Source organism: Pezoporus flaviventris, unplaced genomic scaffold, assembly GCF_033815535.1.
Source record: "Pezoporus flaviventris isolate CSIRO_AGI_PZ_B2104156 unplaced genomic scaffold, CSIRO_AGI_Pfla_v1 ptg000037l, whole genome shotgun sequence".
Taxonomy (NCBI): domain Eukaryota; kingdom Metazoa; phylum Chordata; class Aves; order Psittaciformes; family Psittacidae; genus Pezoporus; species Pezoporus flaviventris.
Genome location: NW_026892585.1, coordinates 10,905,272 through 10,926,317, shown reverse-complemented (window position 1 = coordinate 10,926,317; position 21,046 = coordinate 10,905,272). Strand labels below are relative to the sequence as shown.

The 21,046-nt window shown below is 40.4% G+C and overlaps 1 protein-coding gene across 5 annotated transcripts in view; it reads left to right on the top strand.

The window, feature by feature from the left end:
• The window catches only part of POU6F2 (POU class 6 homeobox 2), a 303,185-nt gene extending 290,952 nt beyond the window's left edge, over window positions 1-12,233 (top strand). For 3 of the 5 annotated variants that reach the window (XM_061464687.1, XM_061464689.1, XM_061464690.1), the window contains exons 9-10: window positions 3,678-3,846; window positions 7,125-12,233. In XM_061464687.1, the coding sequence (XP_061320671.1) occupies window positions 3,678-3,846; window positions 7,125-7,629 (674 nt within the window). In that variant the 3' untranslated portion in view covers window positions 7,630-12,233. The remainder of the gene's footprint in view (window positions 1-3,677; window positions 3,847-7,124) is intronic. The other 2 variants (XR_009745363.1, XM_061464688.1) reach the window with 2 other exon arrangements.
• The last annotated feature ends 8,813 nt before the right edge of the window (window positions 12,234-21,046 follow it).

Below are 21,046 nucleotides of genomic sequence, written 5' to 3'. Positions count from 1 at the left end.
CCTTACTCTGTTAATGGAATTGCTTAGAGAAATATAATAACTTCAGTAGATAATTACTTGGTGCAAGGTGCTGCACACTTACTCTAATGAGAGTAACTCTCTTTACAAAGGCCACCTAACATTAGGGAAATTACTAAAGTACAATAACAAAGGGATTGAATTGGGCTTAAATAACTTCAGTGTTCGTGGTACTTTCCATTTGAGTCATATTTTGTTTATGATTTTACGTTTTTCTTTAACACATTTCCTTATTTTTAAAAGGTGCATTTCTTTCCTTTTTTAAAATCTCCCTTAATTTTTTTCTTTCCTCACCTTCTCCCCCCCCCCAGACTGCGGTATTCTTTATAGCTTCTTCCTTTTATGCTAGTTATTTTAAAGACAAAAATTCATGGTTGTTTCCAAAGAAAGGACATTTAAAAAGAAGCTCTGCCTAAGCATGGACTGCAAGATTCATCTCTCCTCTTCCTGTCCCTTTTGTATGATTTCTTCGTATTGTCTCATCCTATCTCTGTTCTCTTTTGTCTTGTTTTCTCTTCATTCAGTTCTACATTATTATTCCTCCTTTTTTCCATTTCATTTTCCTCCTCTCAGATGCATCCCTCTGCTCATTCCTTTAACATTATTACTGGATGTTCTCTTTGTGGAAGTCACTGTTTTCCCCTTGTGCTCTTATACTTGTGTCTCCATGAAGTTTCTTTCTTCCTTCCAAATTCATTTTACTGTCATCTGTTACTATAAAATTAAAATGCCTTCCACAAACAAATTATTCTTCATCCTTTCCCCTGAGCTCCAGTCCATTTTCCATTAACAGTGTTTTGTCCTGCCTTTTTTTTTTATCCAATTTACTTTCCATTGGACTTCCTCTGCCGACTATTTCTCCTCCTGTCTGACTGGGGAAATCATCCCCTGTAATCCCTTCTATGGCAGAACTCTGTGCAACAGAAATTTGCTTTCTCCTTCAGGGTGCACGGATTTCTTTGTAGCAACTCTTTCCCCTAACTATTAAAATCACAGCGTATTTGCACTCACCAACAAACTCACATGGGATTTTTCAGGAGAGTTCAAAAGCGATCGTACTGTTCCCTTCAGCAGGAAAAAGGGAGTTTCAGTGCAGAACGAGAGCGTGTGGATTCTGTTTCTTCCACTCTTCTCATCCACATTCACCATCCACCAGGACATCTGGGGGAATTTTAGGTGCTTCCCTTTTGTTAGGGGATATGTACACTTATCCCCTAAAATGATCTCAGACAACTTTCCCCAGCACCCAGTAGTCTCATTGACACAACAGCCATAATGTACACTGGGAGTCTTTAAATGTTCTTATTGTAGATCACTACCACTCAATGAGATTGGTATTCTTTATTTTCCTGTTGGCACTGTGCTGCCTTCCCTAGGATATCCAGTTAATTTAAAAAGCACCAGTATATTTACAGGCTTCAGTAAGTTACTCTTCCTAAAATGTGAAGTGCACTATACACTCTAGTGTTCTGAGAGCTCAGAACATATTAAAGCAAAGTCCATTATCTATTCATAAATGCTTATGTATGTGTATGTATTAGTCCACAGAGTCCAAGATTATGTATTGATGGCATTTTATACAGCAACAGAGTAAAACAGGCCAGTGGTGTTACATGATGATGGTGGTCTTCATGGTACTATTTGAGTTTTATGGAGCTGACAGAAATCAAGGGACTACTATAGATTTCAAAGGGCTTTGAATCACACCTGAAGTAGAAGTGGTTCTCATTTGATACAAATGCTCTTTTCCCTAGAGTTCAGGGATAAAGGGCTTCAGTGTTTTGGTCCACCTCTGTAAGTGCATTCCTTTTCCCAAAGATGCTATGTAAGAATGAAGCCCCTTTCCCAGCAGATACTCAGCTCTACTCTGTGTCTCTGAAAATCAGACCTGGAATGTTAGGTAGACTGTGTATGTGGTAAGTAGGAAAATTTCACACCCCTAAAGGCAATCAATCACTTTACAAACCTGAGTGTCCCCTGTCACAGCACTGACTGCGTAAAAGCAAACCATATGCATCCTGGCTTTGCACTGAATGAGTGTATGCATGTGTGGTGCACAGGTGAGCTCAAGCACAGCACTGACAGTAGGAGGGATGATTCTGAGTGTGAAGTATTGTCAAGACTAGATTGAGCCTATGTGTGTGTTTACCTGTATGCATAGTTCATGTGGTCCCTGGCTGCATACATGAGTATTTTTAAAATACTATTGCTGTGTGTGCTTCTTACACTCAAGCTACAAATAGATACAGGCTTAAATTTATATAGCAGAAAAACCTCTTCCCTCTCTCTATTATTGGAGTGAAAGATTTTTCATAGGACATTTCCATTATAAGGAAATTTTACATCAGGTTTATAAACCCCTGAGAATAAAAGCTTTGTTACTGTAGCGCTGATAAGCCCTTAGCTACAGCAGTACTAGTGGGAGCCACTCTCATATAGGGTTCAGAATAGTAATGTAGTCTAGCACTGTCCTTGGACAACTGCTTGCATTTACAGAAATTGACGGGTTGTTGTGCTGCAAACTCTTCACCTCAGAAGTCTGAGGAATGAGGTGAAGAACAATAGAGATGTCTCACTGGGAGAACGGCTTCACTACATGCAGGATTGCACAACACTTTGAAATCTTCCACCATCCCAGTCCCATGCTGTCTCCGACTCGGCAAATGCTTTCATTTAGCCGGGGATCAGTAGCTTGGAGGGGGAAAAAAGTTCCATTCTCCAGCTGTTGTGTCATTTCCCTTGATAAGTCCTAAATTGACCGAGTTATCCAGCACCAAAGGAGCTTTCCTGTGGTAGACATGCTTTATTATGTGTCCTTTCAGGGACAAAGGCTTCTGTGTCAGTAAACTGCTATGGAGAGGAAGGACAGATTTATTCTCACAGCATCATAAGCATTATCTTCAGAGGGGCTAATATAAAAGTAAAAAACTGTGCAGCATTACCATCCAAAACCTAATGGCTGATGTTGCTGCTCCTTGATTATGAACCTGATGGGAGGCAGAATGAAAAGCTTGAAAGGCTGCTTCTCAGAAGGGCATATTTTAAAAGATTATTTTTAAATTAAGGAGTTTTTAAGGGCAGCTTTTTGTTTGGGCTTGTTCATTTGCTGGGGTATTTTGTACGCTTGGCTGGCAGTTTGGGTTGGGTATTGTGGAAAAGGGAAGGAAGGTTTGTGAATCTCATTATTTGGCATTATTTGTAGATAAAGCAGAAATTCTTGCTTGCAGATTAAAAACCCAAGCAGTTTGTGCATGTATTTAGCCCTCCCCACAACCTGCAAATACACACATTAACACCAGCCTTCCTTCTGTACGTGATAAGAAAGGGAAACAGGGAACACCACATGTCGAGCTGGGGAAGGTTTTGCAAGGCACAAATGGCAGTGAGGAGCCCAGGCACCCCCTCACTGAGGTGAGTTGGCCATTTTCAGGAGTTCAACAATAAAGTACATGGAAACACTGAACTAGTTTTCATTTTAATGATCTGAACATGCCTCATAACCTAAGAAGGCAAGCCTATTTCTGCCTGGGGAAGAAGAGAAAGGGATAAATATTAAGAAGAAAAGAGATTAACGCCTGCCGATGGAAGCTGGTGTAAACCCAGAGAGCCCGCTCTATGTGACATGAAGGACTGACATGATTAAACAAATATTCCAACAGATCCTCAGACAGCCACGGGAGAGGTGGATGGGGTGAATCTGGAAGAAATCCGAGAGTTTGCCAAAGCTTTTAAAATCCGGCGCCTGTCCCTTGGCCTGACACAGACTCAAGTTGGCCAAGCCCTAAGCGCCACGGAAGGCCCAGCCTATAGCCAGTCTGCCATCTGCAGGTAACAAGTTACATCATAAACTCTCCTCTCCCTCCTTTGTTCTTAATAATTCTTCAGTTTATTGCAAAGAGCATGCTTGTGTTTGAGTCTCATGTCTTTAGAATGTATTATTTGATCTGGGACTTATACTAGCCAGTGATGTTGGTAACCGGCAGATAAAATGCTCTTGTTGTTTACCCCTAAAGTAACTTTAGTTGGTTGTGGTTTTTTTTTCCTTCTTCTTTAAACAAGCGAGAAACGATGTTCCTGGCATTGAGATTTAATTCACTAGACGAGCTGGAGACCCTGCTGATGGTGGAAAAGCACCAGCTGACCCTCTTCATACTGTGCCATTTTCTACAGATAGGGTTACTGAACAAATATTTCATGGCTGCATCCCTGCTAAGTTAAAACCTGTATTACTGTGGTTAGCACTTCACATATAGGATGTTAATGATGATTTACCTAGGCAACACAGAAGGGGAAAAAAATATACTTCCTGCTGTCTTGTAAACTAGCAGCTATTCATCTTTTATTGCCTAAATATTTACTAAAAATCCAGACAACTCATATATGCAAAGCAGAAGGAGAAATCTGCCCCAATCGTAAGAAATGATAACACAGTCTTGACAGAGATAGTTAGAAGCAAACACCGTATATGCATGTATGTGTATTACAGTGATCCCATATTTATGCATGAGGTAACAAACACACTTAGGTAACAGCTTTTTCCTCTTGGGCAATGCCTTATAGTTCTTCTCCATCAGTGAAAGCCAAGAAACCAGCTCTAAGCTCATTTAAGTGGATTTTGTTCTTGGTGATCCATGAAATGCTCTGTCTTTTTATCTGCTCTTTATACTTTTAATGTATTCCCCATAGAACGGAAGTGTACTTTTCCTGCAGTTTAAGACTAAGGTTATAAATAACATCAGTATGGGGTAGCGAGCTTGCAGCTCACATTTTGCTCAATGATTTTCCATAAAACCCATTGATTGTTGTTAAATACAAAATGCTCCATAGGATCCTCTCACTTCTATGGTCTCCCCTACTGTTTTTTCTTATAAGATACCTCCCTGTAGAAAATAACCTTTATTCAGTCTATACAAGGATACTACTGCTGGAAAATTTGTTTCAGGACTTGTATATCGTTATACCAAACAACATGGTACTGCAGTATCAACACTAACACGCAATGCCAGTGATATGAATGCTGTTGCTCCCTGTTGCTAAGGATTAATTTTTTTCCTTCCCTGTGGTCAGTTGGTGAAGAATACCAAAAATGGGTGGAGTTTTTAGCAATTGCCAATTTGTGTAGACTTAAGTTGCTATTTAACAGGAGATGCTTTAAAGTGATAAATTGCAGTTTCCTCTGCTTTTGTCTAGTTTACTGTCTTTCATTTCCTCCAGCTACCTCACACCTGAGAAAACCACTGGGCAGGGTTTGAATTTTACTAAGAGAAAGGGTTCCCCACTAATGGATTATCACGAAAACCCCCCAGAAAGATGGAGTACAAACATGACTAACAAAAGCCCAGAATGTGGAGACCTTTTACAGAGGGCTCCTTAGAGGGGTAAATTGCTCAGAACAGGAGGACTGAGTGTAGAAGCTGGTCTCAAATACTTGCAAGGTTATAGGGTTGTCTTATTTCCTTCGACTGCCCCAAATGGATATCACTTCGGGGTGTGGTAACAAGTTATGACTTGTTAAGCACCAAGACAAGCTGCTTCAGTGGCAGTATGCTGTTCTTCAGAAACAGTAGGTTTAACTTTTCTTCTAGTGGTTACCACAGAGTTTCAGTACGAACTCCAGGGTAATAGAAGGGGCAGTTAGGTAAGCAAGTGAAACGGCCAAGTTGGAGACAGGAATAGAATCTCCTGGTGGCCTTTGCGGGATGTGTTCTGCATGCAAATAACAGCATTTTCTTAACTTGAGACCATGTGTTCTAAAACATACGCTTCAGCCTGAAATATCATGGACACCAAAGAAGGACACCTTGCAGTCAATACCACGCTAGGATCACAGGCACCAGATACAGATTCTTTGGAGTGTTATTACCTGAAAGGATTCCTTATCTTACTCTTTGTTTGTAAGAAATGCTTTGTTTTTTGCTGGAGTGTTTTCTGCAGCTGCCATGTGCTAAATAGAGACGCTAAAAACTACCAACTCCAGTCACTGGGTTGCTTTGCGCAAAGGCATCGATTTGGTTGTTCTCATCTCCAGCGCATGTCATGATTAGCAGCGGCAGTGCTTCAGCACTGGATGGGCTGGAGAGTGCAGCAGCACCACACAGTAACTGTTGTCCTTGCACAACATTAAACACCACAATGTGAGGGGTGGACATAGGCAAAGTGGGGAGATACGGATGGGCGGCGTCAGAGGACTTGGGTTAAGACTATTTTAATGTGTAGCAAGAGAGGATGAACTGGGTAAATGAAAGAAACAAGTACTTAAAAGACTTGAAATGTGAACTCGGCTCTTTGCTTGTTTTTGAAAGGATTAAAGCTTTGTGTGGCTGCTTTTCCAGATGTTTTATAACACTTGTAAAATCTGGTTTGGCAAGAGACTTTTTGATGGCAAAATGATATATAGGAGACCTCATTTACAGGAAATGATATCATTCTGGTACAGTTTGCAGAAATCCCACAATAAACCCAGCTTGGTGCCACAGCATATTAGTAGACTATTATGCTGGGTTTCATCTGGAAAACATGAGTCTGTCTTTGCACATTGTGGGGGCAGTCAAGATAATTGCAAAGTGTCCAGCTGTTTCAGCTGAACACTGCCGTAGCTATGGGAATCTTTCTCCGACCCAGAGAAGGGATATAGTGTTAACTTGCAAACAGTGAAAATTGCTGAAAAATGAAAGGAAAAGAAACCTGATATTGAGAAGCTAGTAACTGCCATTTGTTTGTATTATTAAAGCTGTGGCTTCTTGACAACGTGGGATGGGAGGGCAAACAAAAGGATTAATCACAAAGACAAGATGAGAAAGAGCAATTGCCTTTGATGTCATTTCCTGTAATTAGACTTAGCATTAAAGGTTTTAGAGATCATAGAAATATGAAATATGAAAATGCGACTCATAACCTGTATTATTCAGTATACTTAAAATTTTGTTGTAGTGCTCGTTTTGTGTTAGCTTAAATATCTAGCTATATATATATTTATAGATATACCTATCTGCTAGTTTTCGTAATCCATTGTACATTACCTCTGCCAGTCAATTAGTCAGGCAGGCAGGAAGTCCCACCCTGGCAGAGCATCAGTGTAAGACTCTTCTTTCTCAATTTTCCCTCAGACACACCATCCTGAGAAGCCACTTTTTCCTACCACAGGAAGCCCAAGAGAACACTATAGCTAGCAGTCTGACAGCCAAACTGAACCCTGGCCTTTTGTATCCTGCCAGGTTTGAAAAGCTGGACATCACCCCTAAAAGTGCCCAGAAGATAAAGCCGGTGCTTGAGCGGTGGATGGCTGAGGCTGAGGCCCGCCATCGAGCAGGTATGCAGAACCTTACCGAGTTTATTGGAAGCGAACCATCCAAAAAGCGCAAGAGGCGCACCTCATTCACGCCACAAGCCCTTGAAATCTTGAATGCCCACTTTGAGAAGAACACGCACCCCTCTGGGCAAGAAATGACAGAGATTGCAGAGAAACTGAACTATGACCGGGAAGTAGTTAGAGTTTGGTTCTGCAATAAGAGGCAAGCACTGAAGAACACAATTAAACGTTTGAAACAACACGAGCCTGCGACAGCAGTTCCTATGGAGCCTTTAACAGACTCTCTGGAAGAAAACTCCTAAAAACAAAACTAAACCAAACCACACACAAAACCAAACCCCTGCACCAACAGAAACGTAACCATTTGAACTCTGTGAAAATACCTGTTCATCACCCTTGTAAGTAAAAGACTGAGAAAACTGCAAGAAGGACAGAACAGTTTATAAATGTCCATGGGATTTCCTATTTAAAAAACTAAATGAAAAACTACACAACACTCAGTGTGTGTGTGTGTGTGTGTGTGTGTCGTAGAATTAGTTCCTCCCCTCCTAAAAAAAAAAGCCAGTTTTTTTAAAGGGACTTAAAGTAAACCAAATAACTGCTTACTTTTTTTCTGTATATTATGAAAATATGAACACATTTTAAGGAAAAACAAAACAAAACAAAAAAAAGAACAAAAATGAAAGGAAAAAAAAAAAAGACAAAAAAAAACTTTTATCTGTTTAAAAGAGAATACAAGCCTGCCACCTGGAGGAGTGATTGTAGCCTTTCAGGTATCAAGTGCTGATTCACTATGAAACCTATTAACCAAAGTCAGAAATATGGCATTGCAAACTAGATTGTTAATCTACTCTTTTATGAGTGTACAATTGTGTTATGAATTTTTACATTTGTATTTTGCAAACAGGAGAACAACAGGATTAATTTCTCTCATCCTTCCTTGTTCGCACCCCCTGCAGGTGTGTACAAACAGGGGTTAAAGCCATTCCATAGTGGTCACCTCCTTTTCTTTTGGTTTTGCAATCTCCAAGTGTTTGGGTGCCAAAATTAATTTGTTTTTATTGTGATTTGCAGGGTTTGGTGTTTCTCTTCTAAGGGTGTATGTCCTGGTTTCCATTTCTTTTCCTTTTCGCTGGTTTCTTTTGCTGCCTCCTTCTCCCAGCTCGCTCTCCCCCCCCCCCCCCCCGCCCCTTCCCAAGCCCACATAACCCAGTACTATTTGAAGATTTTTAAAAGGAAAAGTGAAATCTGAACACTTTTATATTGGTATGCTGAAATGCAATAGAGGACAAAGAAGGATTAGGATTATGTCTGATGAACTGTCAGCCCATGCTGAACATCGTGCTTCTTGTCGAATGGGTAGCTTGGGATTTCTCTGTCCTTTGGCCGTGAACCTGGAGAGGTTACCAAAACTCATTTTGTAGTATAACTCTAAACTGCACACTTGGTACCATACTGCGTTTTTATTATGGTTCTGTTTGAAGCAATTTCTCTCCAAAGTCTGCTAGCCAAAGAAATTTCTTGAGATTCTGCTGAAAACACGTGGACAGGCCGAGAAGTGATGAGGATGTTTTGGGTTTTACATCACTATGGACTGTTTCAGTGGTAGTGCTTTGTTCCTTCTGCTTTTATTTTTAATGTCATCTGGTATTGATGCTTGCCCTGTTGTCCTCTTCAGTAGGAGGATGTGTTTCTCCAGGTGTTTGCTGTGACCACTGGCTAGACTAAGCAATCAGGATATAGAGAAACCCACTGAATCTCCTTTGGGAATTGTAAGGTGGGCCACCTGCAATATGTAACAGGTGAATTGATTTTCCTTTAAAGACAGTGTATCTCTGTGGCTTCTCTTTTGATTGGACAAACATCTTCTAAAATCCTGTGATTATTGGACCTATGAGTATACCAAGGCTCAGAGGGACAGAGAGGTGTTGCAGGTTCTTGATGGGGTATGGGCTGACCTGTGAATGTCACCTGCAGTTTTCCTCTTCTGCTGAGCTCTGCTCCAGCCTTTGGGGTTCAGCCCACTATTAGGGTAGAAGCTGCATCTTAATCAGGACTTTCCAAAAGAGTACTCTGGGGATTTGGTTCACCTCACTATAGAGGTGGTAGAGTAAAATTCTGCTGGTACAATTCCTAATTGCATTCACTAACCACAGGATGGTTGTACTGGGTTTTTGCTGGTCTGCCCAGGATGTTGAAGGATGTTCCCAAAGTGCTGGAGTCTTCAAATAACATCTCTCTTGTGCAGTTCTCAAGAACTCAAGGCTGTATACAAAACTTAAGTGAAAGAAAGGGACTTCCATTGATTTCACTAGGCTTTGAATCCAGCCTCGCTACTTTATTAATGGGGTTTGCCTCGTAGAATGGGGTCTTGCTGCGTGGTTGGTGGAGTTTTAAGGTTTCAGAGACCATCATCTGTGCAAGAAACTGCCTCTAAATGTGAGCACTCTCAAAGGTCAGGGTTGGAGAGCACTGAGGATCCAGTACTCTGGGCTGGGCTCATGTCCAGCGAATGCATTTTAGGCTTTAAGCTTCAGTAGGGTATGTTTAAGGATATTTTCAGTATTGCTTTTATGTGGAGGAGAGTGAGAATTTTTATTGACTCTTTTCCAACTGTTGATATATAAATATCTGCCAGGGGAAAAAAAATCTCAGTAACCACAGACAAATTGTGAGAGACAAAAAAGATGTTTTACCCAAGCCGAGCACGTGAAGTAAAGAGTTTCACCACAACATCTGCCTCTTTGGGTTTTCTTTTTTCCCTCTGTATCAATAGATGCCTATATCCGCAGATCTGTCTATGTTATCTATACCAGACAGCCCTAAACTTGTGGCCACAACTCACTTTACATAACTATTAGGAAAGCACCCAGAAGCCAACAGGGAATCAAGGAAGAACAGATCATATCTGGAAGCTGGTGCTCCTGAAGTCCTATCCGTGTCTCCAGCATGCTGCTAACTGTCCAGTCATTAATGCCACATGCACCATTACCTGTTCAGCTACCCTTGAGACTGTACATCACCTCCTCTTGTGCACACCCATCTCCAACAGCCTGGGAACAAAAACATCAACCAGTCTTTGCCTAAAAACTGAATTTCAAATTCTCCCAGGGACTGCTCTAAATTTTGTGAGGAGAAATCCCCCAAGAACAAAAGTTAACTAAACAGCATAGAAAAGATACTAAATGTTTAAAACTACGCTGGCAGCAGTTACATAAGCTCCTTTGTGTTCCAAAGTACATATGGGAAGGCTATAAGTAGGGCAGTGAAAATGTAAGATAAATATAAATCGCCGGCTTGGAAGAAAAACCCAGTGTTCATCCCACAGTCTTAAAACCATTCATGTGCAGTGATTTTTTTTACAGTTTTCTAATTTTGTATTATGTTTTGTAAATTATTTCTAAAGTGTTGTAATGCTTCTTATATTAATTTTTTTATAAACAGATTTTTGCTATGAGGCATAAATGGTGCCTGAACAGATTCTTAGGAAGATAAATTACGTGTGAGTTGGACATCTCGGGGGTTGGGGGGGGAACATAAACATTGTGTTTTATTTTGCTACTGGCAACATTTCTGGTTCCCATTTGTGAACAGTTCTCATGTAGCGATTACATTTGAATACCTTTTAATTTTGCATGTGACTAAAAGATAGAATGCTACCAGCAAATGAAGACAAAAGTCTCTTCAGTCATATGTGAAGGTTTGATGGTTTTCCAATTTATTGATCATTGAATTTTTAAATATATATATATATATAAAATTATTATTTGAAGAATGAACCAAGGGTTCACTTACTGTTCTGATTTTGTCTTTTTATGTTTTTCACTAAAAAAGCTATTTTGGACAGTTGAAGAAATCAGATGCATTCAAATGATTCCAATTTCTTTATGTTATTACCAAAAATAATGAAAAAAAGAAAAAAAAAGAAAGAGAGAGAGAAAGAAAAGAGAGAACAAGAAAGCAAAAAGGAGCTAGGAAGGAACAAGTAGAGGCGTATCAAAGAACTCAAGCTATAACCAAAAAGAAATATGTAAAATGCCTTTGCTCGTCTTCTCAATGCTGGACCAAAGCTCAATGTATGTAGGTATATGCACATTGTATAGATATGGCTAAATGTTGCTGACAATCTCGCAATACTAAACTGTTACTATTTAAAAAAAAAAAAAAAAAGAAAAAAAAAGAAAAAAGAAAAGAACTACAAAAATGAAACTGTTCATCAGTGTTTTACCTCAGCACTCTACTTGTACCCAGTTATTGACCAACATTCAAATAAGAAGCTAAGAGAGGAAATTGATTTCCATGTCAATGTTTGACTGTAAAATCTGTTTGGAAAACATTTTGTAATGAGCTTTTTGTCATGTGGTTTGCTTGTTTCCAACTTGAGATTATGTGGGGCACATCTGTTTATTTATTGTTAAAAAGTGATATTATTATTATTAATTATTATTATTATTACTATTATTATTATTATTTTTGTCCTATGTGCTATAATCTACAGAATGGTCACCAGGGTCACTTATGAAGCACTGCAAAGAGATCATGTTTTTCCATGCATGGAGCATGCAGCAGGAAAGATGGCAGTACAAAACGGACTGTATTGTGTTGTTAACAAATACGAATAACTACGAAAAGGAGTTGACGTGGTGGACTTGTGACCAAGAAACCAAACTGGATATTTAAAAGCTCCTTACTACTCTGACTTTGAAACCAAAGCTGATTTATCTGCACAGGTTGCTTAACATGAAAAAACATAAAAAATAAAAAAAACTGACAAAAACTGTACTTAATCTAGAGCAATATCTGTATGGTCAGTAAAGCTGCACTTTGTGTATTTCTTAACAGCTTCAGATCTGTCACTTTTAATTTGTACCATAAAAAATAAAGAATTGTTTGACATGAAAAATAAGCTCCTTTCATGTGTTTGTCTTAAATCTCATGCATTATTCACATGATCAGAGCTCATGTAATTTCACATGAGTTCAATACAAAAACAGTTAAATGATTGAAAGAAAGGAAGAAAGAAAATCTGTTTGCACTGCGGAGCAGTGCTTTATCTGCCAAACTGAACACTGGTTTTGTACCCAGAGTGGGCATGTACACTGTGATGTCTTATTTTCTCTACAGGTATGCAGAGGATCTGCCTCAGGAATATGGTGGGACCACTCAGGTGAGTGTGTATTATCCCCCAGGCCAAGAGAAGGAGAACACAGGTGGACGTGATGGTCAGGAATGGTGAACCTCCTGGTACCTCCATGACAAAGCCCCGGTAAGTGATGGAAGGGGAGCGAGGGAGCGAGGCTGGGTCAGCCTGTCAAGTGAGTTCTCTTGCATTTTTGCAGAGCTCATGAGGTTCGTTCCTCATTTCTTCCTGTGATTATATTAGATAGCAGAAATGCCTGTTTCTCAGGCCACCTGGCGTTGGGGAGAGTTCTGTCTAAATACGTGATTGTGAAAAATCAACATTTTGGGAACTGAATGAGCTGAATCATAAAGTTGTTTTGGAAAAAAATCAGCCTAAAAAAAAGAAAACAAAACCAAAGAGCTTTGGCAATATTAGGAATTTGTGCTTGAGTCTCAGGAACTAAACTTGTGCAAAACTTTTTTCCTTTGATTTTGCTAAATATGGTTTCACATTTGCAACACCATGTGTTAAGTAAAACCAAAATAATTATTTGCTTAGAAAGTACAGGGAATACCTGGGATATTTTTTTTTCAGATTGGAATTTCCTTTGTCCATGCATTTTTACTGCATTTTGTGGGATACATAATTAGGAAAGTCAACTTTCTTGCAGACACGATGATACAGGCATCACAAGCAGGGCAGAGATGACAGAGGTATAGTCTTTTGTTAGACCAGCTAGTGCATGTGGGAAAAGTAGGTAAGATTTTAAATGCCCAACTGCCCCTGTGCTCTAAAACACAAGAAGTTGGATCCAAAAGTAAAACAAAAGCAGTTGGATTCAAAGGTAGAAAGAAGCTGAGAACAAAAAGAAGGAAGACACTGGGGAACTGTGATGATTTGAAGTTGTGTGTTGGTACTACCTACACACAGCCATTTCTTTGTATCATGGGCTAAACCATCATGTGCCTGCTTCATTTCGAAGTACAGACTACAGGTTTCTGCACACCAGCTACACCAGGGAGTGCCAACACCATTATTCCCAATGCCTTGGGACTGAGTAGTCCTTATATCTACCCACTGGTAAACACCTGCTCCACAAATACCTTTTACAGTATGCATAAGGACAGCTCAGCGTACTACAGACCAGTGAGGGTATCAGAATTACACCAGCTCCTCTAGGCATCATGTCTCCACAGCGTGGTCTAACAGTTGTACTTCAAACCCACATAATTCATCTACTTGTATGATACAAGGATATGGAGAATGACCCTTGGTGCTATTGCATCAGCTACTAAAATGTGAACACGTATCTTTCCATTCAGTAGTGGTAACAATCATTGGTTAGAGCCTTTTTCCCCCTACCTCACTTCAAAATGCAAAACTTCCTCTTTGGATCATCCTTGTGGAACCTTAGCTGCCCCATAGGCACATGACCCTACCTAGCCATTACTTAAACACCCTGGATTTATACTGTCACAAGAAATGGTGACTTTGCAAATTGAATTATGTTCCCACTGATCACTGAAAGCTTAAAATAGATCCTACCTTCAAGCCCCTGAGCTGACTGTTTAGCTTGGCACCCCTTACTGTGCTTAGAAACCAAATTTCTAGAGCTTGGCTGTGACAGTACTTCAGAGCTCCCTAAATGCAACGTTAAGGACTAAGAGCTTTAGAAGCACAGTTCTTTCCATGGCATCTCTTTTGTACTTCCCCCAAAACAGAGCATGTTTTTGTGATAGTCTTATAAACGGTAAACTCTGTCTGTGCCCTGTCCTTCCCTTAAAAAAGGTGTGGTGGGTGGAAAGCTGGCACTAAAATTAGAGAACTACATAGAGATTGTATGAGACATGGTTTTATATGGCCTATTCCCATGTGCAGCTGCTTTATGACTGTTCAGAGTCTACCAGCACAGCTTTGGTAAGCAAAGATTCTCTTCTACTGACTTGAACTTCAATTAAACAAGCACTCCAGAAGCAAAACAGACTTACCAAGAGGGAAGGTTCTCTTGGGGTTTGTTTTTTAATCTGAGAATTCAGACAATATGAATCCCTCCCATATGAGATCGTGACGTTTTTAAAAATAATTGAGAATTAAAAAGTTGAAAATTTATTTTCCTTCTCTCTTCCTCTGCTCCACAGACCTGGAGGGTTGATTTTTCCCTTGTTCCCAGTCCTTTACTGTTGCATTTTGCCACACTATGGACAACAGTGGTCAGGACTGAGCAGAGAGTCACCAGGTAGCTCACCATCAGTGAAAACAGTTTTTAATCCAGGCCCAAACTGCGCTGATTTCTTCTGAAATGCCAGCAGCTTCTGTGTCTAATCCACCAAAGCAGGTGCAGGGAGGGCATGGAACAGCTCATGCAATAATGAGTCTTTCATTTCACTGTGTTCAGAGGACACTGAACTTTTTGTATCATTGCGTGATCACGGGCCTCATGTCCAAACACTCCCCAGGCCAAGAGCTGTCTGTATGTGTGATCACACACGTTCAGCATGGGTAGGTCTTGATTCAGGCCACAAACACACACACACACAAGCTCACAGAGCATTAAAAACAGCTTTGGCAGTACTAAAACTGTGCTAGGGACTACATGCGTGGGCCAGTCCTAAAAGAACACAAGATTCTGGTTTTGTGGAGCACCAGCACAGCATCAACAAGCTTTTTGTATCTGGACTCACTTTATTTTCAGACACTATATACTGCTGGTATTCAGTTAATGGGCTTTTAATTAACAAAAAGCCATGCCCCATCCAGTCTACCCATCAGTACCATCAACAGGAAAATCTCCCACCTTGATGTTCGCTCTCAGTGATGGTCCAGAACAGTCCCTCAAAGGGTCCCAGGATGCTGAAGGTCTTAGAGGAGGGTGGATAAGATGGTGACACTGCACGCATCTGAACGTGTGGTGATTTGCAATTGATCCTGGGGAGGCAGGACTGCCCCAGCAGCCATGAACTCCCTGGCTGCCACGTGTGACCTCTGTGCACCTACATCATTGAAGAACTTCTGCTGACTGACATTCGGTCACTCCTGCTAGTTTTTAATGCTATTAATTTTATACATCCCATGTTCTCATGAACTGTTGAGAAGATGCTTCAGTTTTCTCTTGCAAAGGAGGCACTCTGGTGATTTTTACCATCTTGCCTCTGTGCTTTTTGGCATTTGCAGTTCATTTGTGTGCTCTTGAACAGAAGAACATAAAAGTGTCCCCAGAATTACCCCTCAGCTCATCCAGGTTAAGCTACCTGAAGAGAAGCGGTCATTTCTTGCATAGCAACAGCTATTTTCAGTTACTAGTTGTGGAAACTAAAGGGACTGATCTTGCAAGTACATAATGTAGATAACTTTGTTTGCCCAACCAGTGTTAATTGATATTTTGGTGCTACTTTCATAGATGCATTTAGTGACACGTGTAAGTCTTCACAGGATTGGACCTACCCTGGGCATTATGAATCAATACTCTAGTTCATCTGTAAATCTTGAGGTGCCCTTTATTATTTCTGAAACACAAACAACTCAGAGGGGACTGTATCTCAACAAGAAAGGTATGAGCATATTCCTTCCAAAGTCAATACAGCTGTTGTTTCTGGCTTGGCAGACATCTGCCAGAAACGCTGCTGAAGATAATCCTTGGTGGGGAGCACTGGGGGGAAACAGGATAAACCCAACAGCATGAGCTGTTAAATATTTTTAATATACTCTCTATTGTTCTGCTGTCTTAAAGATCTTTCCTTCTGAAGGTGCCCTAACAAATTCACACACTGACCACTAACAAGGACTTAAAGCAGCACCATTTTGTGCCTGTGGTATAACCCATCCAAAGCATGTGCACCAGCAACTGGCCTGTAAGACTTATCAGCTAGTTTGGGGATCAAAACTCACCAGGTGGCCTATATATACACAGTGAGGAACACAGAGTGCAGGCATCAAAAATCCACAGTGGCATGTGTACTTTACAGGTCATGATAGCTTCAAGGAAGTTACTGAAGAGGCAATACGTAATCAAGACCACATCTGAGAAAGGAAAAGACAAAACTCACAGGAAAAAAGAAGAAGAAAGGCATGACTGACGGATTATGTCTCTTCCCAAGATGTGTTAGGACAGCCATACATGGTAACAACAGCCTATCAATCACTGGTATCAGCTGAGCATGCACTCGCTGTTCAGCAGGCTTGTGAGGAGGCTGTATTATTTACACCGTACTTTTTTTCTGCTGTGGTTAAAGGTGTGATATCAAAAGCAGGTCCTGTGGCGCCAGACATCCACTGAAGATATGAATATGACAAATTCCATTTATGTCTGGCAACGGTTGGAATTTCATGCTCAAAGTGAAACCTGTTCTAAAAAAGTTCATATATTGTAAAAGATAAATATTCAGCCTAAAACTATTTTACTGGAGTAATGGAAATAATTTTCCTAAACTAATTTAAGTCCCCTATGATATGTAATCATTTGTACTTTTTAGAGGGCAGGAAGACAATGTCCGTTTTCAAAGAAGCACATGGCATAGTATTTTTTGTTTGATTGTGCACAGCTTGTTCTTTTCTGTTTTAATTGTATGTAATTCTGTAAAATGTAAAAGTGAATGTGCCTGTATGCAAAGCCGGCATCTTCAGCCTAGTCTGATCATGTCTTAGGTAAAGCAATCAGTTCTGCGTGTACGTAAATGTTTCTGTAGCCATGTTAGCTTGGTACCATAAAGAAACAACCCATTGTATGCTTGCTGTCTTTATCTTCTTAGATTTAAATGCTTTAAAACATTGGCCAGTTTCAAACTAACCTGACAGAAGGGAAGAGACCTCACATGTTTAATGAAAGCAGCCTAGAGAAGAAAGAGGCAGATCAGAGTCCCAGGTGAGAAAAAGGCTGCAGTAAGCTCAATCCTTACTCAACACCAGAGAATCAACATGGGAAAAGGAGAAAGTCCTTCTAAAATCCCCAACTGCAGGAAAAAAATATCACACTGAGTTTACGAGCCACCAGGACCGCACATCCTAGGAAACAGATTTCATTAGTCCTGGTGCTCACAGTTGTATGTATTTTTCATGTGATTTACAAGCCCAGCCGCCAATGCCTCAGAACAGGCATAGCAGCAAGGACCAGAGGGCTGTTGTCACATCCTTCGTTTCACAAAGCCACTGCTGACTTCTTCAGAGAAGTAAATCTTGCAGGGGTGCATTTAAATTACAATAAAAGGACACAGCTCCTTTCCTTTCCCAGCACAACAGGTAGGCAGGCCTTGGCTTCCTTACAGCAGAGAGGTACTGTCTTTAAAAGCAAGCAGTCTGTCACTTCTATTTCCAATACAGCTGTTATATTGTAATTGAGGGTGAGAAAAATCTCTAGCTGAAAACAAAAAAAAACCCCACTCCTATTGCACTGGGAAGGTGATTAAAATGAAGGGGGAGAGGCAAACAGTCTCCCAGTAGAAAGTGTTTATGAGGTATTGTATTAGAAAGTCTGTTTTTCTGGCTCATGGTTTAAACCAGAAAAATAGGCTATTTGTGAACACAGGAGAGTAAGAAACACAACTTTTCATTCACTAATTCAACAAAGTCTGCACTGAGTTTGGGACCAGTTTTGTTTGTGGAAGCAGCCTATTTAAACTAAGGGGAGAAGTTCAAGTGTATGAGATTACAGGTTTACCTTATGTAGCTTTGTTGCTTAGCTGCTCGGATGTTGGTTCCAGAACTAGACAGGATTTGGACATTTAGTGTTTTCCTCTTCTTCTAATGCTCATCTGCTTTCAAAGAAGCTCTGAAGCTCGCTGCCTTCAGCACCTGTGCAGTAAAATGTGTTAGAGGAGGCCAGTGAAGTCTACATCCAGTTCAGTTTATCAGAATAAAGGCTGATCATGCTTGGCAGTGAGGCTTTATTGCTCTCTCTCAAACCCACCCATCCAAACAGGAAAATACATGTCCTGCCATGGAGCGCTGTGCAAGCCAAACACACTGCAAGGCTGAACGAAGCCCACACCAACCTTACATGCAGTTCTCTGCACTGGGGTGCATCTTCATGAGCTGGCTGGTAATAAATCCTGTGGCTGGAATAGGAGCCCCTGCAGGGCTGGCAACCACAGCATGTGGTGCCTAGCTCTTGAAGCTTAAGGATACTTCAATATGTGAGATACGAATAAAGAAGCAAACTTAACCACAGACTCTGAGGAGCAGGAAAACACTGCGGAGCTGCTCTTCCAGTCTCCAAAATGGAAAATCTGATTAACTCGTGGGTTTAGTTAAGGAATCCAGCTCATTAGGCTAAAATGCAGTCCTGGAGAGCTTTTTTTGAATTAGGTAATTGTAAAGTATATTCCAGATAATCAACATGCTTTGACTGGTCAGTCCTAGTGACTTCCCTTCAGGCTTTTCAGTGTTTCAACCATTGCTTGCCTTTGCCTTTGACATTTACAACACAATCTGAATAGAGTCCAAGGCAATGAATACAGCTGGCAGAGGCAATTTACAGTCTTCCGCAACACCCTGATATTCAGATCAACTAGGCAACAAGTTTCAGCAATAATGATCTGTATTTTTCTCTTGACATAGGCAAATGTGCTCTGCAAACATCTGCAACGTACAATTGGCTGCTATGCCCCTTTCTCATCCGTATCCCCTAGTGTCAAAGATGACCGCCTCTTCAGATCTGCCAGCAGATACTCTCTTCTTCTTAGCCACTAACTCATTTCAGTTGGAACAACCTCAACAAACACTCAGTGTCCAAATGTTTTAAGCTAACCTGCTTCTCTACGACTGAAATGCATTGAAGAGCAATCACACAAGCTGTGTCCAAGGGTAAAGGTGCTAGAAGAAATGACTGAGGAAATAGCTGAGCACAGAAATGTCATCCATGAGCACAGCTGGATCCAAAACCTCACCCCCACAAAAAGCAGGTCACTAGTCACTGCCTCAAGAGTTTCAGCATGTCCTTTAGGGAGATTCACAGCCCCTATGGTTGTGGTTTGGATTTTCTGCTCTCTTACATCCTCTCAGTAGCATTTAATCTTTTTTTCCTTTGGCAACATGAAGAATACACCATATCTGTTCTGAAGGAGGAGAATTATTTGTCTGAGAAAAGACTTGTCAAAAACACCTCTGGTTTTGTTAATGAACCTCAGACACTTAAGTCTAAACAAGGAATTCCATGAGAAAAATAAAACCTGAAATGTGTTCTTATTTTTCATACCAATATTGAATCAGTTTGCCCTTTTCTCTTTATTATTTTTTTACCATTATGACATGACCGAATCCCTTCTTTGCCTCTCATAAGTTCTAATTTAAGCTGTCATTCTGGTGAATAGGAAAAATTAAATCTCATTATTTTTATTTCATAAGGTAACCTGTCCCTACACTTGCGCGTGTCTGAGTAGAAAGCCAGCTGCTGACCACCTAGTACACTCCTTGCAGGCAGGAGGTTTATTGCATATAAAGGGAAGTATCAGACTGTTAGAAAAATCAAGACCTATCTTTCTCATTGATGCAGTATAGCACATACAGCAAGACAGAAGAAAGCATAATCAAGCTCTACCTCTACACAGAGATTCCTGATGGAGTACAAGCTGCTGCCAGAGTAACAACAGTTTTCCTGTTAGATACCGCTCTGCTTTGAGCCCGATTTGTCATCAACAATTCACATCACATTGGACACCAAGTGGTGTCCCTCATGTGAAAACAACTTGTAAACTAATAAATAAGAGGAAGAGATATTTAATAATTGATAATGAAATGGAGTAAAACCAGTGACCTTGGCAGGAAACGTTCTGTGTGTTATTAGCAATTGCCAGAGCCAGTCATCCATCCTCCTTAAATCCATTTCCTGAATGTGCTGCATCTCCTGCATTTATACTGCTCTGGCATCAAACCACAAACATCACATTTCTGATGCTCACTCTCTTATAGTCTAAATCCTGCAGACTTTGCTCCTCCTACCAACAGCCTCTTTGTTTGGTTTTCCTACACGGAGATATATATGCTTCTCTAAATTTTCCACAGAAGTCGAGCTGTAGAAATATTTGTGGGTTCAGTAATTTTATTGATCTTGGTAGCCTCAGGTTGCCTAGTGCCTGAGCACAACTGGAGTTTATGCACTACTAGTGTTAGGTACATATTTTAGAGTTCTTCTTAGAAGCGAGAGGAAAAATTGAGGGCCATATTACTCCTTCTACAGGTTTTATGGTAGAAAAAAGTGCATTGTAGACAATGATTACTCAGTACGTTGTGCAAAAATCATTGCCAGGGACCAGAAAAATCACCTCCTATGCAGTTTTGCTGGCAGTACAACAAACATTCTACACCAGCTTTTTTATAAGTAGTATGAATCTTTGCTGCTGGAGTTGGCCGCTGTTAATGCACTGTCATGGCAAGGCTGTATGTTTAAGCCATTCAGAAGTCCTCCCATTTTAAATAAACTGTTTTTCAAGTCTATTCCAACCAAACCAATTGCAACTACATTTCCTTTCTTCATCTTCCAGAGACTTAACAGGAGCGTTCAGCCTTTTGGAAGAGATGCAAGATTAACCACAGATGTATATGTGAATATACATCTAAATATACATCAGATGTGTATGTGAATATATATTCACACAAATGCATGGGAA